This window comes from Micrasema longulum, unplaced genomic scaffold, assembly GCF_059751315.1.
Source record: "Micrasema longulum isolate JH-2025_06_02 unplaced genomic scaffold, ASM5975131v1 h1tg000170l, whole genome shotgun sequence".
NCBI lineage: Eukaryota > Metazoa > Arthropoda > Insecta > Trichoptera > Brachycentridae > Micrasema > Micrasema longulum.
Window position 1 is genome coordinate 152,863 of NW_028277375.1, and position 26,392 is coordinate 179,254.

The following is a 26,392-nucleotide window of genomic DNA, read 5'->3' on the forward strand; positions in this document are numbered from 1 at the left end:
ACAACTAATTAGGCCTAAAAACTATATACATATATTAACTCATTACAACAGAGATAGAGAGACTTTAGTGAAGGAAATATGGAAGTCTAAGCATTTCAAACAAAGGCAGAATGGTGAATGTTACACAGTGTGTAATGTGGCCACTCAAATCAGCCATGATAGGCCATAAGTTCCTGTTAATGCATAGACTTCTATATTTCCTTTTCTAAAATTTCTCTGTCTCTGTTGTAATTTGTAAATCTTAATAGCGCCCTAGTAGGTGAAATCCAGTATTTTGTCTACAAACATTTGGACAAACTGAAAATATTGACGAAAATCTTTACAATCTTTACTCTCCACAATTATTCTGTTCGTTGGTTTTGCCTACGTTACACCTACTTCATATTTATTTGTCTCCTTGTTTTATTACAACGTTGCCAAAAACTATAAACATAGCCTTTTCTCTTTCTCTCTCATTGAAAGGGGAATTCAGTGCTTCTATAAGGCTACTAAAAAGTCGTAAAAATATTAATTTCAATTAGATAAATTTTAAATCCTATTTTAATTATTATTAGTAATTCTAAAAGCAACACAACACATTATCCTATTACTAAAAATCTGACGTGGATAATGAGGAACTTCAGCCCTACGGGAAATTGGATACAAAAATATTTTCTTGCACTGGGTAAAAATTAGAGCATTGAATTGTTCTGCAAAGTTTCTTAAAAATATACGAAAAAAATATTTTAATAAAAACGCACAACGATTTCCGGTCTGCTTGCCGTTTCTGGCCCAACGGGGAGAACTGAATGCGAATAAGCAGAAATGAACCTCTGACGTCACACGCGGAGTTATTTCAGAAATACAAAACTTTAAAAAATCGTAGCACTGATAATACGATATATAAAAATTGAAAAAAACATTTCTTGGCTTAGTTTAACAGGTAGTCTATTAACAAATAATTTTTTTTAAACCACTGAACTTCCTCATTGATTTTTTTGTTTAAACTTCAAGTACAATTGTTAAATTAAAATAAAACAACTTTGCTTTTAATCACAAGTGTTTAAAAACAAAGCAGTTTTGTTTTATTTTTTTATTATGATAAATAACAACAAAGTAAGTGATCCAAATTTCTTATATTATTGTTCTAAAAATGATTGATTGTGCCTGCCATGTACGGGCCCGTTTCACACTTATTGTGCAAATCCACTTGGTCCGATAAAATTAGGGTGGGTGTATACTTATTTATTGTTTTTTTTTCGGTTTTATGTATTTAGTTTCTAGTATTTTATGTAGTATTTTATGTATCTAGTATTTTATGTATTTAGTTTCTAATATTTAGTAGAGATTAGTCGGTTTTATGATGTACTGTTCCGTGTGTTTATAAATGAAATAATAATTTTAAAAAATATTAATAAATACACCCTATGTTATTTTGTGGTGCCGTGCTATGTTGAACGTTCGACTAAATTGCCGAATTAGAATTTGACCTATATCCTTTAAGTAAATCAAACTCATTTTCATTTGATAAAATTTTTCGTTTAAAGCTCATTTGGTATTGCACCGTCTAAGAGGTCAGACAGCCGTCTCTCATATAAGGTTGCATAGTTCGAGGAGCGCTTTTATGCCTTTGTCTCCTAATTTCTTCGATGGCTTAGCTTGAATATTATCATTCCCAGGGGATTTGTTGCATTTGAGTTTTTTAAACGCATCCCGAATCTTTATTTCCAATATGTCAGGCTCTTCACTTTGGTCATTATTTTTTGGCTCTCATTTGTTGAAATTTCTATATAGAGTCCAGAACAGTATTCTCGCTACTTCTCTAGGTGTAATCTAAAGCTAGGGTTTCCTAGGACAGCGGTGCCCGCATCTTAACGGCCGTAGTGAACGGTGATGCGGTGAACAGCCGTCGTAACATCGACTTGAGAGTGGTTTCCTAGGGAAACGGTGTTAAATGGTGTTGATAACACCGTTTTCCTAGGAAACCACACTCTAGTCACCGTTACGACGGCTATCTACCGCATCACCGTTCACTACGGCCGTTAAAATACGGGCACCGCTGTCCTAGGAAACCCTAGCTTAAGTCACTAAAAATGATTTTTAAAATCAACAAATAAAAAACAATAATACATTGAACAGTAAGTTTGAGATAAAAGTAAATGGTTAAAAATTTAACAAATATAGCAAGGTTAGCAATATGAAATTGCAATGGCTGATAACCAAAGGGTAGGTATTGTGGGTGTACAGCATCCGCTGTCCTCTGCCTATTTAAGTAATATAAAAAAAACAGTTTTTTTTTCTAAAGACAAAGAAAAAAAACATTCTTTCGAATTAGCAACTTTTTGTCATTGAAATGAGGACATAAAGAATAAATATAAAATATATCTTACACAAATAATGTAAATTTAGTTAGAAGAATTTTTTATTGAACTTTATCAAAAACCTTACGAAAGACTCTGTAGACGACATCAACCTTAATATTGTCTTCAAAAGCTTTAGTAATAGCAGTAGTAAAAGAACGCTGATTGGTTGTGGTTGGTTGTTGATCAATTAATACATTTTGAAAACAAGATGTTATTTTTTTTATTAAAATAGATTCAAACATTTTTGGAATAATAGTTAACATTGGTAAATACATGTTTTAGCTTATTTATTTAAATACCTTGTAGGCATGTTTTACATATAAAAAGACAGGCATGTATTTTACACAAAAGCAGCAAAAAATACAAATGAATTAAGAAGAATAAGAAAAAATATATTTATGAAAAAACATTTACAAATTGGTAAAAAATATATGGTAAACATATAGTATATACATTTATTGCAGTGGAGAGAACAGAAGTGCATTTTTCCTATAAGTTATATTTAAAAGAATCTAAAAATTAGAAGAAGTTAGAAAAATAATAATCAAGAAAACAGATATAAGGTTATAAAAGGTACACAATTTATCACATGATTTAAAGATTGATCTGATATATATATGAAGTTTTCCAAGAATAGGAAAATGTGTCACAAGAAAGAGACAATTGTCGTAGCGCCGGCAATATCTATTAAATGATTTTTCGTTTTTAAAGGTATTTTTAAGTTCTCGTTAAGGTTTCACAATTTTGTTTCAACGAAATATACTTTTAAAACAAAAATTAAAACTATATTATGCATTTTTCCTTTTGTGAGCAATAAAAAAATATGCGGAAAAAATCTTAAAAGATATTGCTGGCGCGACGACGATATTAATGCAAATGCATATCAGTATACATTTGTATTTACTTAGCAATAATTCAGGAATACCATCAGGACAAATCTTTTTTTCTTCCTTATTATAGTTTAAACAATGGAATGCTTCACTAATAGGTATTTATTTCCCTCTTACATGTATATCAACAGTATAAAGTACACCAAAAATAACAAAACTGAATTTATACATATTATATAGGGCTATAAATTGAACTCTCTGAAATTATTAATATAATTAACATTTGAATGATTTTATCGATTGGTTCATGGAAAATATTTAGTCTACAAAATACAGTAAGTAACTTTATAATCACTGAGTATAATACGGACACGTCAATTGATTAGGGCGTAGTGAGCATGCGCGTCCCTCTCCATTCTCTCTCTCCCCTCCCCTTTCAGGCGGCGCGCGGCGGTACCGAGCTGGCTCCGGTGGCTACGTGACGCCGCACATCAGTCGGAAAAGAAACATCGAACGTTGGGCGCGTACTATGGATCGCTAACACAGGGAATTATTTGTCTTTCCACACAGCAGGGCCTTTGTCCGCCGATTCGCATTCTACTTTTTCTTTTCTTCATATCCTTTCTTCCGCGTAGTGAAATACTATCGTATTTTGAGTGCCAAATTGATGTGAATTTTAAGCGGCTGATCTCTACAACTGCTTTTTGTTTACTTCCCGATTCTATTGTCATAAAATATTTTGTTTTGTGGTATTATCTTTATTCTTCTTCAAATAATCGTCATCTACCTATCTACAATGGTTGAAAAAATTTTGGAAGAAGCCAATTACGAAGGTAAGCCTTTTTACCATTGCATCATTTATCGCCTAGTACCTACAATATTTTTTTATTATTTTCTAGTGTTGACTGTTCACATAGTTACTATGACGTTTATATAACAGATTACTCGCGTTTTATGCTTTCATTAAGTAGGCAATAATAGGATCCGCGGCTGAGTTGGCTTCTTGTAGGTTGTAGGCAGATGTGTCGTGTTGTTCTAATCACCTGATCACCGGTCTATCGTTGTGTAGGTGTGTACGGGCGTGAATGTGGCGTTTTGTGTATGTGTATAAGTATAATAGTGCTTGTACAAGTGTGCGACTAGTCGCCGCGCCGTACTGCTGGCTGTTGCGCAGTTTCGAAGGCGTCGGTGTTGGCCCTTGTGTAGAAAACAAACCCAAATACTCTGGAATACCGGTTTCTCTCGCTTATGATATACCCACACCGGTAGGAGTGCCTATAATATTAGCGTAGCCGCGGATCAAAGATTGTGTTTGTTGTACTGCTTTGTACATGCGCTCGCCGAATCCGACAGAGTTTTCCAATTTATGCGAACGCCCTGACAACCGCTTTCCCAATATCGCCTAAAAATGTCAGATGTCAAATAACGCCGGCTGTAAAATGAACTCAATCGGACTACCGTTGCAGTTTTAAGGAATGGCTTTCGGGATAAGTTTAATCCATATGTTTTTTATTTATGCTTCAAATGACATTCTTATAATTTTAATGCAAAGTTACTTAATTATCTCTCGACGACGTGAGGTAGGCATGCCTTACATTTTGTAGTACTTGCGTACATCATATAAATACACAGTTACATCACCCTCGTATAATAAATATTAGGTACGTTTCAGTTTTTTGGCAGGTGCGTACGGTACCCAGTTTTGCCTGCGAAACCGGCTTCGCCGCTGTATGCGTGATACCTGCATACCTTATTAATCGAAGTATCTCGATTGAACTACTACCAACAGCGGTTCCCTATTCCTCATATTCAAGCTGTGGACAGCGACGGTAGAACAATATCAGCCAACGCAACGTGCGATCGAGTGCACAATGTACCACTCCCACTTACAGTTTATTCTCTTCTATCTTCTAAGTCGATCTACGACGAATTCAACGCATAGGAATAATTATTGTGCGTTTATCTCTGGCGTTTTGCCGGAGTGTTGCCCCTTATTTTTATAATTAGGACTCAGGACGGCTAGCTCTAGCAGATGCTGCCCATTTGCGCTGCGAACGAACGCGTTCATCGAGTTACAAAATATCTGCTAGGAAAATCTTTAATTCCGTCGTGATTTTACTATTTTCCTAAACTTTCCCGTAGCGGTACGTAATCGCTTATGAAACTGGGCCTAGGCACGTGTGAAATTACCCAAGTTTCAAATCTTTTCGCTACCCTCTAATTTACGTGAAACTGGAAATGTAGCTTAGCAGTTTCTTAGCTTATAATACTTAGCCAATTCGCGGTACATCGATGTTTATTTAACTATCCCACGGTTGTAAACTTAATAACAAAAATATATTAAAGAAAATAAGACTTCGAGAAAGTAATGTTGATATTACACATGTCCAATTTATTCAACAATAGTTTGAGAAAAATAAGATACACAGTACGATTCGCCTTAGCAGATCCTACAGCAATCTCAATAGTAGTATTTAGTGCACTGCACAATCCGTTTTATAAGAAAAAGTTAAAAATTGATCAAGGTGCTATTAATTCGACTGGAATTCGAAAAAATGCTAACAGTATTCTAGAAGTTCGGAGTTCTGTAGATCTCGCAATTCGCAATGCACGCAGGGCGGGTCAGCAACTGGCAGTGCTGGCACTTGGCGTCAAAATACATTTTGGCACTTTCTTCACCGTTCACGTAATCGGATCTTCCATTTTGTCTATCGAATACAGCTCTGTGAAGACAAGTATCGAGGAAATTACCGTATACCTAAGATTAATAATTCGCTTCGCTCAAAGAGAAGCCCTTTAGCTCTATCGCATAGAACAATAGCGTTCCAAATTTTCGGTTCGGTTTTTTGTTTAACAACAAACGTGTAACGGACGGTTTTCGGCTTGCTTGCAATTCTCGACCTGAGTACATACGGCCCGTTGTATTACTATGAACTGTATGTACCTAACTCGGGTCCCCAAAAAGGTAATCGAGGGGAGATCATTGTGTAGTGATTGACGCGTTCGCCTACCATTCTTGAGGTCTCGGGTTCGATTCCTGGCTGGGTGGACGTGAAATGTTGATTTATAAGGTTTTTCGAACTGCAATATTTTATTCTGATCAACATTCCTTCGTGTAACAGGTGATCGAACTACGCTGCATTTGGTTTACCAGTGCTCTATGCACCGTTAGGTACGGAAGGGGGGATAGTGATGAATAGTAGTGAAATTAATTGGTCAAAATAGCGCAAATTAACTTACAGGATAAATATCGTTAGTCCAAAGCAACATTGAGATACTTTCCGAGTAAACCGGACTTTGAGGTTATAGTATGCAAAGGGCTGACTGAATTAAATTATGAATTTATATTTTCACATAGTAACCTATCTAACTTCAGTATTTTATTATTTGAAAACATTCATTTATGATCATATCTACATGCGTATTTTGAAATTGGAAATTTCCGGTTTATCTCACTGTCGCTTTGGGCTAGCGACATGTAGAAGAATGAACTAAAGCAGAAACGGCTGCAGGAGCGACTATTGCTGCGGAAAGTCGGGAAAGGGTAGAATAAAATAACGGATATTATAGTGAGATTTTGTACCTAGTCACTCCTGCCGCATTTTATATTCTTATTGTCATATTATTTCATAAGAATTATTACTGCTTGGGTACGTTTATTGAATTTACTAATGACCTGCTCCAAAAGCTGAAATATTCTATTCTCTAACTATTATGTGTCGGATCCTTGGGAACGTCGGAACCGAGTCACTATTTTAAAAATAGGTGTCGCTTTAGCGCCCATAGTAACCATTAACTACTGACCCATTTTTTAAACAAAATTGTACCATAATTACTAGAAACATACCTTGTATACTCATACTCGCCTTAACATAATATATTTCGTATAGTGAGCAAAATAAAAATACATTTGACTTCGATTATAAGTTATAATAATTGAACAAGTATGTTTAACAATTCGATGGAATATTATTTTGTGGTATCATTCATTCATCACGAAAGGGAGTAGGTATTTTATACGATGCACAAAAACACGTTTTTCGTAGGTACATGTATCAACAATGCCTCGAGCGGCGCGACGTCTGTCCGGCTCCAATTTTTATCTCAGACTATTTAAAAAAAAATAATTAAAGACTAAGCGTTCGACAGATAATAGTTTACTCCGTACAAATTTATATGAAAATCGCGCACATTAAAATCAATGAAAATGAATAATGTATAAGTAAACGATAGAACAAATACACGTAATTTTTTTAAAAGTTTTATAATGTTCATATTAGTTTTAGTATTAAGGAAAAAAAAGTACTTATAATACTTAATTTTGCCCATAGCTAAGGCATTTTTTAACGTTTTTGACCATTTGTACATACGTTTATAGATTATAATATGTTCACGTCTTACATATAGACATAATAGTTTGTTTATAGTAAACTTAACGTATTTTTCTTAGCGTACATATTTTCAAAATATATATTTAACAGTGTTTTGAGTATGTCCAAATGCTTGCAGACTGGCTGGATCCTCTCTCTAAGGAGTTGTTCATATTTAAATTTGTTGCAACAGAGAGGGGAAACACTTTTGAGAAGGGAATAAAAACCAGCTAATGACAGGTCATTGGCTGGTTTAAGGTCATCTGCCCTGTAAATGCCTAGACTCCCATATTCCCTTCTCAAAAGTGTTTTCCCTCTCTGTTTTTTTTAACAAATTTAAATATATATTTATTTGTTTGTTATCGATATCATACAGTCTTTCAATAAAATACAAGGTATAAGAAAACAAAAAAAAGTAAGACCAATTGCAGATTTCGCATTCACATTTATTATATAGGTAGATAGAGAAAGAAAGGGGATTTTTTTTTTCATGATTAAAAATTTATTTAAAATATATAAATGGACAAGAACAGTAGTTACAGCGCCCACGTTATTTCTCGCCCTTATTTCTGTTATTGGGTGAATCAAAACTCGTCATAATTCGACCACCCTTGTAATAAAATCATGTTTCGACTTTTCGATAGACAATGACCGTTATTGCCTATATTTAATATTTATCCCCGCGGTACCACGCCCCCTAGTGATCATGTTTTAAAAATAAAACCATTTTTGTATTGCGAAAGGGGTTTTAAAAATAATTAAAATTAATTACTTTTAACGGCGTCACCAGTTCTCCGAAATGAGTTTTGTAATAGATTTCCAGCTACCGGGAAATTAACTCCACAATCAGGACACCTCATCAAAGAGAACTTGTGTCGTCACAGGCGAGTAATTTCAAAATCGCAAAACTTTTGAAAAAATCTTAGCGCTAATAATACGATACATACCGTATTTATCGGACCACAAGACGCACATTTTTAAACTGAAAATGGAGTGCGCCGTATGGTCCGATGCGTTTTATCGTTCGCAAAATACGTTTTTTTTTTTTTTTTTAAGAACCGCGGCAACGTTGTGTCCGACCTTGTTACGTTTATTTTAATCCTGCGATAGATAGTGGTTAGTGGCTGTATATTATAATGTACCTACTGAGGTAATGACTAAAAGTATAAAAATGGTTATACCTGCGGCGGACTTAGGTACTGCGTCCTGCGAACGTTTCGCGAGTCTGCTACTTTCTACTTTACTTACGTCTCTCTCTGTACAGTATCTCTACGCATCGAATACTGGTCGATTAATTAGAGCTGGCGCGTTCGCAAAATTTACACAAACGCATTTTAAATCTACGGCATGTTGATTTTTAAAATGTCATTTCAAATTTTTACCAAATGTAATATCTTTCAAAAAAAATCAGTGCTGGAGTAGAGGTTTTGTGTGTATGAAAAAAAATACAATGGGTTAGAAAATGTATAGTATAGTATTTTGTTTTCATCATTTTCGACAAACAAAATAATAAAAAGGCTTGATTTTTGGCAGATTTTTTTTTTGGGAGCGACACGTTATTAAATTTATATATATGTCATTTTTTTAACTGGTTGTTTTTTACTCCTTATCAAAAAGGGATTAAAAAAAAACAGCATATTTGACTAAACTTAAATATTAAGGTTTTTTTATTTATCAATATTCTGTACATTAAGACTGTTTTTGTGTAAGTTTAGCGAACGCGCCAGCACTAGATACTCGACCTATACATGATTAGATTTAAAATAAAAAATGTATTTATAAACCGGTGTTTTTAATCCATAGCTAAACATTGAATATTTATTTTTACTATTACGAATCGCAGCTAAATTAGCAACTAACTAAGCAATAGTAGTCAATGTCACGAGCGCGAGAAAGACGGATATTATTTTCATAATGCGTATGCCGTGCGATGTCATACCATGAGCTTATTCACAGATACTACACAATGCGTTTGTGTAAGTTTTGAGATCGCGCCAGCTTTAAATAATCGACCAGTAGGTACCGTGACGCATGACGCTATTAGTACGACTCCGCTTTGCTCGGAAAAACAATAGCGAAATTCACAGTGAATAATGTGAGATATCGGGAAATTCTTGGAAAATCTCGCTCACTTTCACTGTCGTACAATATATGCTATCCCTAATAACGATAGGCCCGTTTCACACGTGTCGTGCTGATCCACCCGGCCCGGTAAAATTAAGGCAGGTGGATACGTATTTACTATTTTCTTTTTTCGTTTTACTTCTCGTTTCTACTCGCGGGTGATATTTTGTCGGAAATCGAGTGAAGATCAGTCGGCCTCACGGTGTACCGGTTCGTGCGTTTACTTGCCAATCAATAAATAAAATGATTTATTATACGGTAAAGGTCAATCAATGTTTTTTTTTTATTGGGCCGGGTGGATTTTTTACTTTGGTGTGTAGACGGCCTTACGCTCGTAATATATTTTTTTTACGTTATGTAGGTAGCGGGTATTTTCGAACCAAATAAATTTTAATAAAAAAGGTTGTTGACACCCTATAAACATACTCGACATTTGGCGATCGTCAAGCTACGATAAATTAATATCGATCGTTCAATAATGTCGCGGGTTGCCACCAAAATGATATGCTCGATGTTTTGCGGTCGTCATTTGTCGCAGACACGTAGCCACTAGATATGCTTGAAATTGACGATCGTCCAGGTTGGAGACAAATATCGATTATGTTTGCATGGACTAGGTTAAGTGATTAAAATATTTAGGGAAATCAAAAATATGTCATTGATAACTGGTTTCAGCAAAATGTGTCGATGTCCCCTGTTTTTTACAACCAAAATGAATTTTCTCATTTACAGGGCAGGAGCACGAGGGTTCCTTGAGTAACTCCGGCAGTGAGCGGGAGTGCGAGGGGCGCGGGGCCGGCGGAGGCGGGGGGGGGCACACGGGGCCCGAGTCGGCCGAGGATCTCCAGCGCCGGAAGGAAGAGGCGCGCCGCCGCAGGAAGAAGAAGAAGCGCGCCGCCAGCTCCGTCGTATCCTCTTGCTTTCAAGGTCAGTTTTATATTACTCGCTTAATCTTTTCCCTTTATGTTACGAACCTCGGAACTCGGAACCTTAAAGCTCAAATTGTACTTGTTCAATTGCAGAGTTGTACAAACTAACCGGGGAAGTGTTGGGCGAAGGTGCTTACGCCTCCGTGCAGACTTGTGTCAACATCTACACGGAAATGGAATTTGCCGTGAAGATCATCGACAAAGTGCCGGGACACGCTCGGGCGCGAGTCTTCCGCGAGGTGGAAACCTTCCACCATTGCCATGGCCACCCCAGCATCATACAACTCATTGAATTCTTCGAGGATGAAGAGAAGTTTTATCTGGTGTTTGAAAAGGTACAAATTATTTATTATTATTGTTTTATTTAAAAAATATATTTATGCTTTATTAAGTTAGTTCATAACATCTTCAGAACTAATATAAACTTTTAATAACATGACATTTTTAATAAAAATTTATCATGAGCGTATTTTAAAAAAAAATTGGTTTGAAATATTTCAAGGCTTTCTGTTTTATTAGGTGTACAACTTTGATTTTGGCATTTTCTTTTCCAAAATTCGAGGCCTTATAGTAAGAAACCGGTTACACATTTATAATTCTTTTTAACACTTAACACTTTTTTCTCCCATCTTTCCAAGTATGTCCTGACCACTTTCACATCGTAGGGTCGAGCATTGTCATGCTGCAAAATCAATTTATTGTGTCTCTCGTTGTATTGCGGCCGTCCGTCTTTCAATGTTTGGCTCAAACGCAGTAATTGCTTTCCATAACGATCGCCTGTGATTGTTTCACTCGGTTTTAACAGCTCAATACAATACGCCAAGCTGGTCTCACCAAATACAGAGCATGATCATGAGTGAATATTCGTTTTGGCCATCAACATGATTTTCTGCTTTTGGGGTTATCGTAATAGACCCATTTTTCTTACCCAGTTGCAATGGGATGCAGAAATCCCTTCCGTTTTGCCTTTCAAACAACTGTTCACAAGCAAACAAACGCCGTTCAACATCTCTCGGTTTCAACGCGTACGCCATCCAATTTCCTTGCTTCTGAATCATTCCCAATGTTTTTGAGGCGTTTTAAAATCGCTTGTTTAGTCACTTCCAATGATTTAACTTTCACTCTAGTCTTCGTCAAGTAATGCCTCCAATTCAACATCTCTCGGTTTCAACGCGTACGCCATCCAATTTCCTTGCTTCTGAATCATTCCCAATGTTTTTGAGGCGTTTTAAAATCGCTTGTTTAGTCACTTCCAATGATTTAACTTTCACTCTAGTCTTCGTCAAGTAATGCCTCCAATTCTTCCACTGCTATGACTGTCTTCGATGTGAAAATCACCATTCTTAAAGCGTTGAAACCACTTGCATATCGAAACAGAAAATTAAAACTTCCCGCAAATTGTGAGAATTTGGCTCGTAAAATGGCATTTTCAATCGAGAATAACTTTATTTATTATTTAATAACGCCCAAAAGCCACAAATACAGAGGTTATAAACATTATACAAATATAAAAATACAATTGAAAATTTAAAAAATATATTTAAAAAAAAAACAAATAATAATTTATGATGCAGAAACAAATATGTTTGTTGACAAAAGTTTATTGCATGAAGTGTATGCTCTATTAAAATTTATTTTAACAGAGAGAGAAAACATTTTCGAGAAGGGAATATGGAAGTCTAGGTATTTACAGGGCTTATGACCCGTCATTGGCTGGTTTAAGTGGCCACTTTACACAATGTGTACCATTCACCATTCTGCCCGTGTTTGAACATCCATATTTCCTCAACTCTTCCATCTGTTGACTTATGTGAAGTAAAAGAGCTGAAACTTTTATCACGTGGGTGAGATTCATCCGGCTGAACCAAATCACCCACTAGGCAACGCCTGAAAACAATTTTCCAATTTGTATACTTCTTCTTTTACCAGGTAGTTAATTCAACAATGTTTGAGCATGTCCAAATGCTTGCAGACTGGGTGGACATACTCTAACATTGTTGTATGATCTAGTTATTTGGAGCACTATCTACGGCTCGCCACCTACAAGAAAACAGCAGAAGCAAAGTTGTGCACCTAATATTTATTCATGGAACTCACTGCGTAGTTTAAATCCCTTGGTACAATGAGTTTCAATTTTTCTCATCATTTATTTTTATTTCATATGTGTAGCATTGTTAGTTAAATTTTATTATAATTTTAGTTTGATACAACCCCTTAATTACTTTATGAATGAAAATTGACCTGCGGCAAGTGTTTAAATTTCACGATTTCCATTTGATATTAATATTCTATAAATCTTGACAGATTGTAGGCGGGCAACTGCTAACACGGATACAGGAGCACCAACACTTCTCGGAGCAGCAAGCAGCGGAGATCGTGCGAGAAATTGCTTCCGCCTTGAGCTTCTTGCACGCTAAAGGTATCGCTCATCGTGATCTTAAGCCTGAGAACATCTTGTGTGTGTATCCTGATCGTCTCTGCCCCATCAAGATCTGTGATTTTGACCTCGGCTCGGGGATCAACTTCAGCGCTAGCCTTACGAGCCCGCTGGCTACTCCCCAGTTGCGCACTCCGGTGGGCAGTGCGGAGTTCATGGCCCCCGAGGTTGTATCGCTGTTCGTGGGTTCCTCGGCCGCCTACGATAAGCGCTGTGACCTCTGGTCTCTCGGAGTAATAGCATACATTCTGCTATGCGGGTACCCGCCCTTCTACGGTAACTGCGGCGCGGATTGCGGCTGGGAGCGCGGGGAGAACTGCCCCCAGTGCCAGCGGCTTCTCTTCTCGTCTATCGAAGAGGGTCGCTACTACTTTCCGCAGGAGGAGTGGGGCCACATCTCCCCGGAAGCCAAGGACCTCATCGACAAGTTGTTGGTGCGGGCGCCGTCGCGGCGCTTGAGCGCGGCGCGTATACTTCAACACCCCTGGCTGGAGCGCTGGGGGCAGGAGAGCCCGCAGCTAAAGACCCCGGCCAACATGCGGCGCAACCGTTCTGCGCGGGACCTGTCCACTTTCGCCGACTCTGCCATGCAGGCCAACCGCGTAATCATGCAACACTTTTCCATGAATTACTCGTACATGGAACGGCCCAACATATACCGACCGAGGGCGACGCAGTCAGTCTACTGCCTGCCTAGGAAGCGGCCCGCAACGCTCATCCGCCGCAGCAAGCACGTTCCCCAGGATGTGAATAGCATCTATCAACTGGAACTTCACAGTGAAAACATCAATTCGGTAGATTTGGAGAACAGAATTAAAAAGAATGTCGCTTTTTCCAAAGTTCGCTGCGGAATGGAGAATGCAAACAGCCTATATCTAGCTGACGGTGATGATGATGCATTTGCGGATGAGCCTAAATTACGATGTATATCTCAAACTTTAAGTTCGCAGGAACAGGCTGACAGCGATGTTAATGGTATGCTGAAAAGGCTTGAAATTTCAAGTGAAAAGAAAGTTTACGAGAATTGGCGCGACCGACCTTCGCCAATTCCTGCGGAAACTAATTGGAGAGCTTCTACAGATAAAGCTACTCCGCTCGGGCTGTCACCGCCCGCAGAGTCTCACCTTATGAAGAGGAGACTTAAAGCTCATACCTCTGTGGATAAAGTGCCACTAGGTATTTGTTAATTTCTATACTCGTTTAAATGTTCTCTAAATTATTTTAATATTCTGAAAGAGTTAATATCCAATCGGAATGTGACTCTACAATCTTACGCTGTGAAGAGAACATTTGCGAGAGTTCTACAAAGTATTTTACCTTTTTTTTTTTGGATTTCATGGTGAATTTTGAAAAAAAATAATGATTTGCAATACCCGTACTCTTTTTTTTTCATTTTTGTAGCCTGAAAACAGTTACAATGTCAGGTTAAATAATTATTGTAAACCTCTTCGTTATCCCATCCACACAAACTGAAGACGTTCTGCTGCTGCCTCAGTAGTGGTGTTAAATTCATTCTGTATTTCCTACTCCAGTGGAATCTCTAGTAAGGTATTATTTGAGGTTTTATTAGTTCATTCACCGGAATCGGGTACAAACCAGATTCATTTTTTCATGTTTCTATATTCCAAGCAGAAAGACAATATTATCAAGTCTTATTCTAATTTTTCAAGTCAATTAAACCATTGTTTTAATAATTCCTATGATTGATTACCTGCGTCACACTTAGTGAATGCAATACTTGATAAATTTCTTTAGTTGATTTTCCTTAGTAATTAATGTAATGTTTTGAATTTTGGGACTGAATAAAAATATATTATGTACGATTATGAAATGTATTTATAGAGGAAGCGCAACATATGATATAAATGCTGAGCGTGTGTGATTCTTATGGCTAAGATATTTCTCGAGTTCTTCCTTAGTAAGGATGCTGAAACTGGAACGAAGCATTTATTATTCTAGTAATGTAGTTCTGTGGTATTTATTGGTATTGCGACCTATGTTAATTTTTAATTACCGAAATAATGATTCAAATCAATAATTTTTGTTTAATGAAATTTACATAAAATATTCAGTAACTAATTTTAATTTTCAACATTCTTAGGATTGTGGTAAAGTTATTTTTTATATAACTACTTCAGTCGAAGAATCTCTGCAAAGACTAATTAAGAATAGCATATTCATCAACTATCCAATATTCATTCAGAAAGAATGAGTTTATTTTCTCTGTGCTATTTTGGTTTTTGACTTCGGGGTAACGATTTTAAGTATTATTAAGCAAATATTTCATTTTAATTTGCATTATTTTATTGTCTATATTTTGATGATAATAATTCATTCCATACATAAAAAAAATAGACTATCGTATATTCAAAATTATATTTTAAGCAACGAGAATGTATGTACAATAACAATATTCAAAACTCTGCCAAATTTTGTTATTTTTGTTTATATGTATTTAAAATTCCTTCAATTATTATGAAATATATATTTCGGGAAAGATTTGCCGCACAACATGGATTTGGTAATGGTAGTGATTGGTAGTGAATGATGGTGGTGTGAATTGTGATAATATACTTTCTCTCCTCCCAGTGATTAGGATTCCGCTCCTAATGCACGAACCTGTGATCTTTTGCCGATGTGTTTCTTGTTCGGGATTAACATGGACTATTTTCTCTGGATTATTGTTATTGTGTCGGTTGTAAAGGAAGCAGAAAACTTTATTTAACATTAATATAATTCTTGTAAGGAATAAGTCCGAAATATGTTACACAAGTTCACTACTAATTTGTACATTTAAAGTGCACTGGAATGTTGAGTTATGTTTGAAATATTCGATCAATTCAATTTTGTACTTGAAAACATATTTAGGGTTTAATTCTAAAATATCCAAAAATTGTATTATTTTTTATGTACTTTTAAGAGTGCACTCTTAATATGATCACCGTTGTTGACATTTAATTTACAACCCATGTATGATTTGTGATATATGCATAAGCAATAATGAAACGCCGACATGCGGGCATAGTAAACCTGGTTGTCGGTATTCGTAAAGTAAAATATGTAATACTTCTTCGGTCCAACAAATAGTTTAGGTTTGCAACCAGATTATTGGTTTGTCTCTTTATGAATAAAAACACGATTGTTATTATACCAGTCATATAATATATGTAAAAGCTGGTCATAAATTTTACTTTATCGAATAATAATAAATTTTAATGTTCATAGATATTTTATAAACAAGTAAAAATATACATTTAGTTTTGTAATTTTTCTTCAAAGTCACCGTTAATTTATCAATGACAAATTGTATTGTTGGATTTTATTTCCTCTATATATGTTGATTATGAAAATTTTGTTAGATTTTAAGGTCTTAGCAGTCTACTATAAAATTGTGTACCTTATAAATGTAACTCGGGTTATCATCGTCGTACCTGCCCGAGGTGCTTGTGGGAAGTTGTGCCCTGTTCTGTAGAACTGAGCCGGTCGTCCAGAACGGACGTGTTCTGGAACAAGTCCTAAACAGACTCCTGAAGAATGCTTACTAGTTTTAAGAATTAAAAGTGTACAAAGATATTTTTTAAAAACACAAAACTTTTATATGTCTGTAAGATGGTTATCCTTAAATGTAGAACTCAAATGGTTCATTCTATACTGTGGCCTGAATAAAGTAAAAAGTTACATATTTGCAAACCAGTAAAGGTAGAAAAAAGTGATAAAATGACCATTTTGAGTTTGGAAGTCCTAATAGTAGGTAAACCAGCATTTCCAGTGTATTAAGGTGTTAAGTGAGATTGGAATCGGTGCCATTTTGGAATGGGTAAACATCCCACGTGAGGTGGTTATAATATACAACAATTGCACACAAACTTCTTGTGTGCGTTTGTTTTGTATTGTCGACATATTTTGATAGGTTTATATATTGTTACATCTATCAAACTGTGCTTTATCTTGTATTTTTTCCAAATAAAGCAGTTTTTTTACTGGCTAAAATATGTTTTATTGCGCTTCAACGTACCCCACTTATTTAATTAATAGCAATCAAAAAATGAATCTATACAAACCAACTGTAATATGAATTAGACTCATGTAATGTAATATTCAAATAGGGACTTAACTACTATAGGTTTTTGAATCAGCTAATAGCTAGATCGAGCTTTATTAAAATGACGAGATTTTGTCCAATGAGAGTACAAATAAGAAAGAGGAGTGTTTTGTTTTCAAATATTTATTTGTCAACACTACAATTATTTTTTAAATTCCCGCTTTCATTTTTTGACATCTAGTTTTATGGATTCTGTGGAATTTTTTCAAACCGGCGTTTATGATTGGCAAACAAGTGAATGATGATGACATGGCACACGTACTTTAAATGTGGTAAATTTTAGTTTCACCGTACAATAATATCCATGTTTGTCATCGGGTCCACGATTAGTTGGTGAAATTTCTTTGTGGAATATTATTGCTATTATACAATAATACAAAAAATATATGTATTATTAAATAACAATATGGTGGCATTTTTTAGTGTATTTATAAAAGTATTAGAAGGTGTTTTTCTGAAAGCACCTATTGGACGCAATTATTTTTCAGTGTTAAATATTTGGGTTTTGTCAAATTTTATAAACGAGACAGAATTGTAGTCATTATGTCATTAAGATGCTAATAGTGAAATTATGAGTAAGATCTATTAGTTCACATAGATGCGTTCTATATAATAAACACAAAGGCTTAGAGTTCGCAGTAAACTGGCATCTACGCATTTTGCACAGAAATGTTCACGCGAAAAAGCTCATTTTTGGAACATATTTTCAAACAATCGTTCTATTAGGCATCATCTCTTTTTAATTAGACATAAAATTTATGAAAACTGTTAATTTATAAATATTCATACCATGAATTTTTAAACAGTCTGGACCATATTACGTCTAGGCATAGTGGTAGAATAAGGATGGTATAGCAGTGGCCTCGTTTATTAAAAAAATATGCCGTACTATGCGCATATTTGCACACACATCTAATGCTTGTGTTGTTCACTCCCTCCGGAGGCAGCTACATCATAATATCCCTCTTGTGTTTCTCTCGGCAACTTATTTGTGTAAAAAAACAAATAATTTCATTTTGTATATCATGATGGGTTATATTCGATAACTTTAATACAAACAAAAATCAACAGAGACATTGAGGAAGAGTAAGGTAGGAAATTACTGTGTTATTCCACCGGGTTCTACAAACATTGGTACAATGAAAACAAACACAATGTATAAATTGGCATTTATTAATTATTAATAAAAGTATTATTTTTTACTTTTAGACTTGAAATTTTGTCTACGAGATTTACCTGGCCTTTGGCTTTTACCAACTGTTTTTTTACCTTTATTAGATTTATGGAAGTCTCCGAAATCTGCTGAAGACTCTCTTGTATTTAATTTATTTCCTCGTTTTTTGCCTCCAAAGCCATACTTGCTATTTTTCATATTTCTTTTAGCAATACTCTTGTTTTGAAGCATCATATTTTTCTTAGTCGTTTTCTTATCCATGAAATCATCTTGACCTTTGAGGCCTTTGCGAATTTTCTTAACTTGATTTAACATATCTTTCTTCTCAGTAGCTCGCTGCTGTTTTGTTTGAGCCTAAAAACAAAACACACATCGATTAAAAAAGTTAACATATAACAGCAGTAAGCGAAAGGCATTACACATTTGACAGATATCCCAGCGGGGATTGAAAACGACTTTCAGAAGAGATTGTGGAAATCTAGGCATTTACCGGCTTATATATTACATACTACAAAGCTCAGTAATACTTAATTACAATCTCACTCAATAAAGTTTAGCCCTTTTTACTAAACAAAATCAACATAAAGAATAATTGAGGAGGTTAAATGCAAAACCACTACTGTGCATTCTTTTTCACGACGGCAGAACGAATATAATGAAGGTATTTTACAATGAACTGTAGAAAACATACAGGCTACAGCGTAAGCTACACCTATTAATTACTTGCCAGATATGAGGCCACTAGAAGCAAACGTTTAGTTTAAACAGATGTTCAGATTATGATGAAAAACACTATGTTATTGTATGTTTTTGGTAAAAAAAAGTAGCTTTACATAAAATAATAATAAGCCAATTTCATTGTGAGGTATTTTTTTTCTTAAATAAGTTGAATTGTGGTTACGGAGAACGTTTCATTAAAATTTACAAAAAAATTATGACACTCTTACCCCAACTGGCCTTAATAAATTTTAAGTCAAATTAAATGAAATACTGCAAAGGAATCTCTTTTGTAAAGCGCCTTTGAGGTATTATATAACAAAAATGGGGCTAGAAAATGGTTTCGAGGCTATTTGGGAATAATATGTATTATGTAAGGCTGAGACAAGCATTATCGTCGAAAGGTGTGCTGCATTTTTTTGGACATGTAGAATGAATAGACAGTGAAAAAACGGCTAAAAATATGAACGATGTGAATGTTGAGGAATACAGAAAATGAAGAACAAAAAATATGACCAAATTCAACAAATACTTTAAGATGGACTAATTCTGTGCCTTGGGACTAAAAGGCCGATGTCGTAAATTGCAATATCAAAGGAGAGTAATTTTTAAGCCATTTTGTGGTGTTTAAATAAACTATTCTAGGTTTTTGAAACTAGTATTAATAAAAAAACACTACCCCATACGTATGTGTAAATAAAATAGTAAAATATATACTTTTGAAAATTACCATTGACCCTCTACAAAATGTTGGCAAGAAAAAAAATAAATCTGACATTGGCCCTTTTATACCCAAGACACGTAATTGTCACATTTGTAAGAGGATGTATGAATGTAGAGGAAGCGAGGTCTGTACGCAAAGAAAGAGAAAAGTGGAGTCGTATCCACTCTGCCTATCCCTACATAAAATTGCATGATAGTTTATTTGTTTGAGATTTCTAATTTTGGATTCAGTGCCCTCATATTTCAACATGATAGATAATTTTTTTGAGAGGGTAATTTGGAAGTCTAGCCATTTACCGTGCTTATGACCTGTCATTGGATGGTTCAAGTGATCACTTTATACAGTGTGCAAAATTCACTTTTCTGGCTATGTTGTAACAGCCATATTTCGTGAATTCTCCTCTGTCAATTTTCATGAAGTAAAATATAATTATCCGTGTATTTACGATATTATTTACTCACTTGAAGCTGCTTGCCCATCTTCTTTTGTTGGCGCAGTTGACGTACCTTCTCAGCCCTCACTTGTCCAGCTTGTTTAGCCATAAGATTTTGTCTTACTTTTTGCATATGATTATCTGTTTTCGCCATTTCAGCGAAGTATGTGTCTGGACTGGAAAGCATATTTATTGGACATGATTAACTAGTGACCGTGATAGTCTTATATAAAAAAATATTAGCAATCTGTACAATATTAAAAAAATGCAGATTTTTCATATTTCCATGTAAACAGGGTGGAAATCTCTCCGCTTGATAAAATCTTTATTATTTTAATAAAATCTGGTAGTGAGGATCACATTGCACAACTATGGCTACTAAGCAGAGAAGACAAGGCAGGGTGAAAACCAGTGAATAATGATGAAAAAAAATTTTCAACAGAGATGGAGAAAAATATTTGTCAATCTAAATGAATTCTCCAGCGGATCAAATCCATTAATTGTCTACACACATTTCAACATATGTACTAAAAATACAGTTAAATACCTTAAGACATAAAGTGTAGTGATAAAACAAATATTTTAATATTTCATGGTCCATTACCAATAGAGATAAATACTCTTTAAAATGTTTGAAGTTCCACTATCAATATAATGTTCCTATCCACTTTTAATGGTGTATAAGCCACTGCGTTGATTCTAGAGGTGGTGAAAAAAATTAAACAGTTGTTTAAAAGGTGTTTCACAAAACGGTTTAATTTGTGTAACGGTCTCCTTTTCAATAACCTTTTAAATAACACCAACCGTAGCCTATATCGATCATTTTTCATTACACGAAGGAAAGATGATCAGTGATACATTCCAGATGCCAGTCCAGAGTGACAATTACAAACGCTATCGTCATCGGTATGTATTGAGACGGTAAACTTAACTTCCCTACTATCTTTACTAACCCCAGTACGGTGAAGCTGGCTATACCGACATGCCAATACATGTGCCATTGCACCTTGCGAAGCATGTGCATTATGTCATCTGAAACGTCAATGATCTGATGCATGCTCTGTAATTACCTGGAATTTTCAAATCTTAACCACTAGATGGGGCTAACTGTCAAATTTTACTCCCCGTTTAATATAAAATAGTGAAGGCGTGGCTTCTGTACCTTCCAATTGTAATCGCCTCCCACGGACTATTTAATATTCTGGTGCAAAATCATAATTTTTAAATAAATAGTTCATGGCAACAATATTAAGAATCGAACCCTAGACCTCTCACATGGTAAATAAACACACTGACTATTAGACCACGAGGTAGACAATTGAAGTTTCAACTTCTGCATATAATTTCTACTACCAACAAGCACACAAGCACATTTCATCAACGCAACCATAATTTATAAAAATACTTCTAACAGAATATGTGTTTATTTACTAACCGTTTGGTAACGATACCTAATTGTTTAAGCCGTTGAATACCTTCAACAACACAAGCTTGCGCTTGTCGATGTAGTAATGTTTCCCTTTTAAATTCGTTTACAACAGGATCCTCGCTTACGTTTATTGAAGGCAGTTTGGCATTATTAGCTCGTATATTCCTAAAAAAAAACAATTGGTATTATTTATTTTTTACAAATCATACTTACATGGATTGCCTAGTATATTTAAAGCATTTTTATAGATAATTACTAAAACAGAAATGTGGTATTTTCAATAAGGTTACATTTTAATATCACGTTACTAATTTTTATGAGTACAGTAACCTTTTCAGATACTGTAAAGAAAAGTATTAGAAATAAGATACACACATTTGTCTTTTAGCAGTTTCTTGGAGTTGGACAGCAACATCAGGGGCCATAGGTGCAGGATTACTGATTATATCCATTGTCTCAATCCAGGGTAATTTCAAATGAATCTCATTTATCTTTAACTTCATATCAGGAATATTGTTAAGAGTATTTTTTTTCTCCTGGATTACAACTCTGTTGAGGCCAGGTTTAATTAATCCTTTTTCAAAAGCATCTTGTAGCTGTAAAAAACAAACATGTTTTCAACCACCTATCTGAAAAGTCAGAATTTTTGGAATAAAAACAATTCAAATTCTTTAAGATGACCCGAATTGACGAGACCCAAATAGCGTATACTACATTTGGTTTTAAAAAAGGCAAATAATGATTTTAATTAGGCTCAATATACCTACAGTGGTGATCAATAAAAAAACCTGCATTTCAAAGAAACCTTAACTATCAAACTCAATGGTAATTTTACTATTTATAAAGTAATTTTTTTTTTTTTAAACTTATGGAATACATGTGTTTGTTATTTTTAATTTCAAAAGCAAGCAAAATGAAGTTACGAAAGCTTAAGATGATCAAATAAATTACAATTATGTTCCAAGAACTGATATCGCCCAATATGGGCTTGACTCGCTAAGGAGTTAACAATAGTTGAATTTTCTGCTTTTGTTGTAACGGTATAATTTTGTTTTCTTTTGTGTTATATTATTTGGTACTTAAACTCTGCATTGAAATTAATTTATGGTAAATACAATTCTAGTATTAATAATATTAATGATTTAATATTTTGTAACATCTCCCTTATTCTCAATAACAAATTGTATCCTGTTAGGCATAGATTCATACTGTGAACTAAAAATGTTTTGTCTCTTTTCTTTCTCCCAGACATCAATCATTAGTTTTTTGAGCTCTATGATGTTTTCCCCCTCTTTTTTCGGCTAATTTTCCCTTCCTAATTGCCCATAAGTTTTCAATGGGATTCAGGTCGAGACTGTTTCCGGGCCATTTCATAGACGTTATTATATATTAGGATTACTCTTTTACTACGAACGCAACATGCGACACATTGGTAAGCTTTCTATTGTATTGGTGGTATCTCCGATTTTTTTATAAAACGCTTTTTATGTTTCCAATAAGCATTAATTATTTAATGAAAAAAACATTTTTACCGATACGTAAATGTATAACGAAGGAATATCGAAAATCTCAACCCATCATTTATTATATTTAAGGAGATATTAAAGTTATTAGATGCAATGTGTACTAGCTACACATCACCGGGAAGGGAGTTAATAGAAAATTATATTTTGTAATTTTCCCTAGTATATTATATTTTCTAGGTGCATTCTCAAATGTAAGAATTATATATATATATATATTGTGAAGTGTCCTCGGCACGGGTTATCCCCCAGTGAGGACATATTATTAATTTTCAATATTTAATTCGGTATACATTTCAAAAATTTAAATGCTTCGTACATCAAAATATAAAAAAATAAGCTCAATAAGCTAATGAGTTCATATCTCATTTATAAAAGTTTATTTTACTATAAAAAAAATTGATTTAAATGAAATATTTTAAGTTTATTAAAAAAATATATAATGAAAAAAAAAATGTGGAAGATCGGGTAGATTGTAATTATTAAGGGAAGATTTCGATTTATTGTGGTCCGATGATGATTTCAGAGAAGTAATTCATAAATTCTAAAAAAAAACGTTTGGTCATTGGACAGTCCAAATCTAATATTCGAATAATAAATTCGATCATGTAACTATTTCTTATTTACCTCTGTATCAGAATCGCTTATTTCTGAATCACTGCTATTCATTTCAAACTCAGACATGTCTAATTTAACAAAATCCTATTTGTAATTGTATATTTTGACAAAATATAACACGTGAGTAACCCGGAGCTTTTTGTGTCAAAGTTTCTATGGCCAATGGCCATAGAAATTCAAATAGAAAAGAGTGACCCCTCTCTATTAAGTCCTCAGCACTGCCAGAACTCATAGCGGCAGAATTTGCAAAAAGATACCAAAATTGTCATACTTCAACATAATATTAATAGACTTAACTTAATGCACAAAGAGGCGGGACGTCGGGTTAATAGTAATTTATAATACGAAAATTTTGAGAAATTACGAAAAAGTGCTAATTTATACAGGGCTCTTATTGCCTTTTTTATGCACATGTGTAATATTAGCCTTTTTCCATATTTCAGGAAACGTGCCTTCCTTTATTGATAATTGAAAAAAATAAGTAAGAGGACGCGCAAGCTGTTTACTACATTTAGAAATAAAAAAGGGTGTATGCTATCAAAGCCAGCACCTTTGCTGACTTTAAGTTTTTTGAGATATTTTGTTACTAATGACTTATTTATTTCTATTGCATTAAGATCAATTAAAATATTTTCATCGGCAGGAACACTACAACTAGATGCATTAGTTTCCAAAAATTCAGAATGGAAATATTCCGCAAAAGCATTACAAACATTCTGACCGCCAATCACCAAATTATCTTTGTAGGACATTTGAAGAGGCACATCACACTTAGCTCGCTTGGACTTGACAAAAGACCAGAAAAGTTTAGGTTCTCGGTTAGTGTTATATTCAGCAGTTGTGATAAAATGTAAGTAACATTCCTTATTCTTGCGTTTTTGTCTTTCCCCCAGCAAAGAAAAAGTATGATAATCAGACGCTTGAGAGTACTTTTCCATTTTTTGCGAATTTTTTTTTCTGAAATTTACTTAATTAACGGTCGAGTGTACCATGGAGGATATCGGCAATTGTTATTTGTGAGACGCTTGGGAACAAAATAGTTTATAACTCCATTTAGAACAACGTAAAATTGCTGGGTTGCGTCTAACATTAGACAAAGTATCGAACCAATTAATATCATCTTAATGGGCACAAACATCATCGTAGTTTGCCTTATGAAATAAACGAACAAATCTTTGATTATCGGGAAGAATTTTTAATTGTAAATTGAGCAAAATTACAAGAGTCTTATGATGGGCGTCTTCCAGTGTTAATGGGGATACACATTCGGTGACTCCGCAGTCAAAATTGGAGATAACTAGATCTAGAATACGGCCACGAGTATTGGCATGCGAATTGAACTGGTAGAAGTAATTAAATGACATAAAATTCCATAAAGACTTGCTAAGTGGATCATCCTTAGGATCGAAGGTGCAGTGAGTAAAACTGGAATTTGAAAGCCAGGCAGCATTAGATTTATTGAAATCACCAATAATCAGGAAAATTTCATTAAGGGTCGTTAAGAGTGTATCGGAAACTTTGTCAAAAAACTCGGATATCACTCGCAAATGTGAACTTCCATGAGGAAAGTAGGAACAGAACATATTTAAGGTTTTGTGATGTGTGATTGTGTTTACTTTAATCCAAATAACTTCCGCCGTTAGGTCCCAAAAATCTACTACAAAACATTTTTTTGACAGCTATAAGCACGCCTCCACCGAGAGTTTGTTGTGTTTTCTCATAATCACGGTCTCTTCGAAATACGTTATATCTACTATCAAAAATTTCGCTATCATTGATACTTGGAAGGAGCCATATTTCAGATAAAAAATCATATCATAATCATTAATCAAGACGTTATTTAAAAAATCATGAGTTTTGGAGCGAATGCCGCGTACGTTTTGGTAGTAAATAGATAGACTATTTATGGGATTAGCGCCTGAGAATCTTAAAATATTTCAACCTATTAAACAAAAAACTTAAAATACACCAGTAAAATTCATTTAAATTATATTATACCTGTAAAAGGAGTCTCTATATATAAATGCAGTCACTAAAAACAAGTAGTTCGCTAAATTAAACACATTAAAAAAGTTGAAAATAGTACAAAGAAAATGTAAAAACAAAAAATAAGGATAACAAGAAATAACACTAGTCAGCTGCTTCAAAAGTCATATTATTTTTTCAAGATCAGCGTCTGATGAGATTTTGGATATGGGTTGATCCTTCATTTTTCCTAAGAAATATGTTGCCATTTTTCACCCAAAGGAATGCGTACTCTTTATCTATTTTCAACTGCCTCGCTTTACGCAGTAAAAGCTTGTTTGCGGGTGAGTGGATTATAATATGGATAATAAAAACTATCAATGATATTCCGATTGCAACGGTCTGTCATTTTACTATTCATATTTTTCTCTTACAAACTATAATTAATAATAACGTGACCTCACTGGGGTTTCCCGTGCCAAGGACACTTAACAATATTGTTACGGACGTCAAACGGAAAGCGGCCCTTGTAGGGACCGCCCCTGCGCTATATTAAAATGTTTAGACTTAGGGATCTCGGTATGTGTTAGAAATGAGCTGCCCCTCCAATAAAGACTAGTATTTGTCACTTTTGGGGGTGGCCTTTTCCATACCGAGACATTTAGAATAGGCATT

At 34.7% G+C, this 26,392-nt stretch overlaps 2 protein-coding genes across 2 annotated transcripts; one reads left to right on the forward strand and one right to left on the reverse strand.

Annotated features, from left to right (window-relative positions):
• The first annotated feature begins 3,665 nt into the window (after nucleotides 1-3,665).
• Lk6 (MAPK interacting serine/threonine Lk6 kinase) lies at nucleotides 3,666-17,022 on the forward strand. Its single transcript, XM_088242832.1, has 4 exons — nucleotides 3,666-4,005; nucleotides 10,399-10,593; nucleotides 10,689-10,930; nucleotides 12,900-17,022. The coding sequence occupies exons 1-4, from the start codon at nucleotides 3,969-3,971 to the stop codon at nucleotides 14,217-14,219; spliced, it is 1,794 nt and encodes a 597-aa protein (XP_088098958.1). The 5' UTR covers nucleotides 3,666-3,968; the 3' UTR covers nucleotides 14,220-17,022.
• A 1,266-nt stretch (nucleotides 17,023-18,288) lies between these two features.
• LOC148284005 (putative rRNA-processing protein EBP2 homolog) lies at nucleotides 18,289-23,922 on the reverse strand. Its single transcript, XM_088242833.1, has 5 exons — nucleotides 23,762-23,922; nucleotides 21,987-22,207; nucleotides 21,618-21,776; nucleotides 20,211-20,358; nucleotides 18,289-18,662 (listed from the first exon to the last, which is right to left on the reverse strand). Exons 1-5 carry the CDS (start codon nucleotides 23,816-23,818, stop codon nucleotides 18,327-18,329), a joined length of 921 nt encoding a protein of 306 aa, XP_088098959.1. The 5' UTR covers nucleotides 23,819-23,922; the 3' UTR covers nucleotides 18,289-18,326.
• Nucleotides 23,923-26,392: the final 2,470 nt, after the last annotated feature.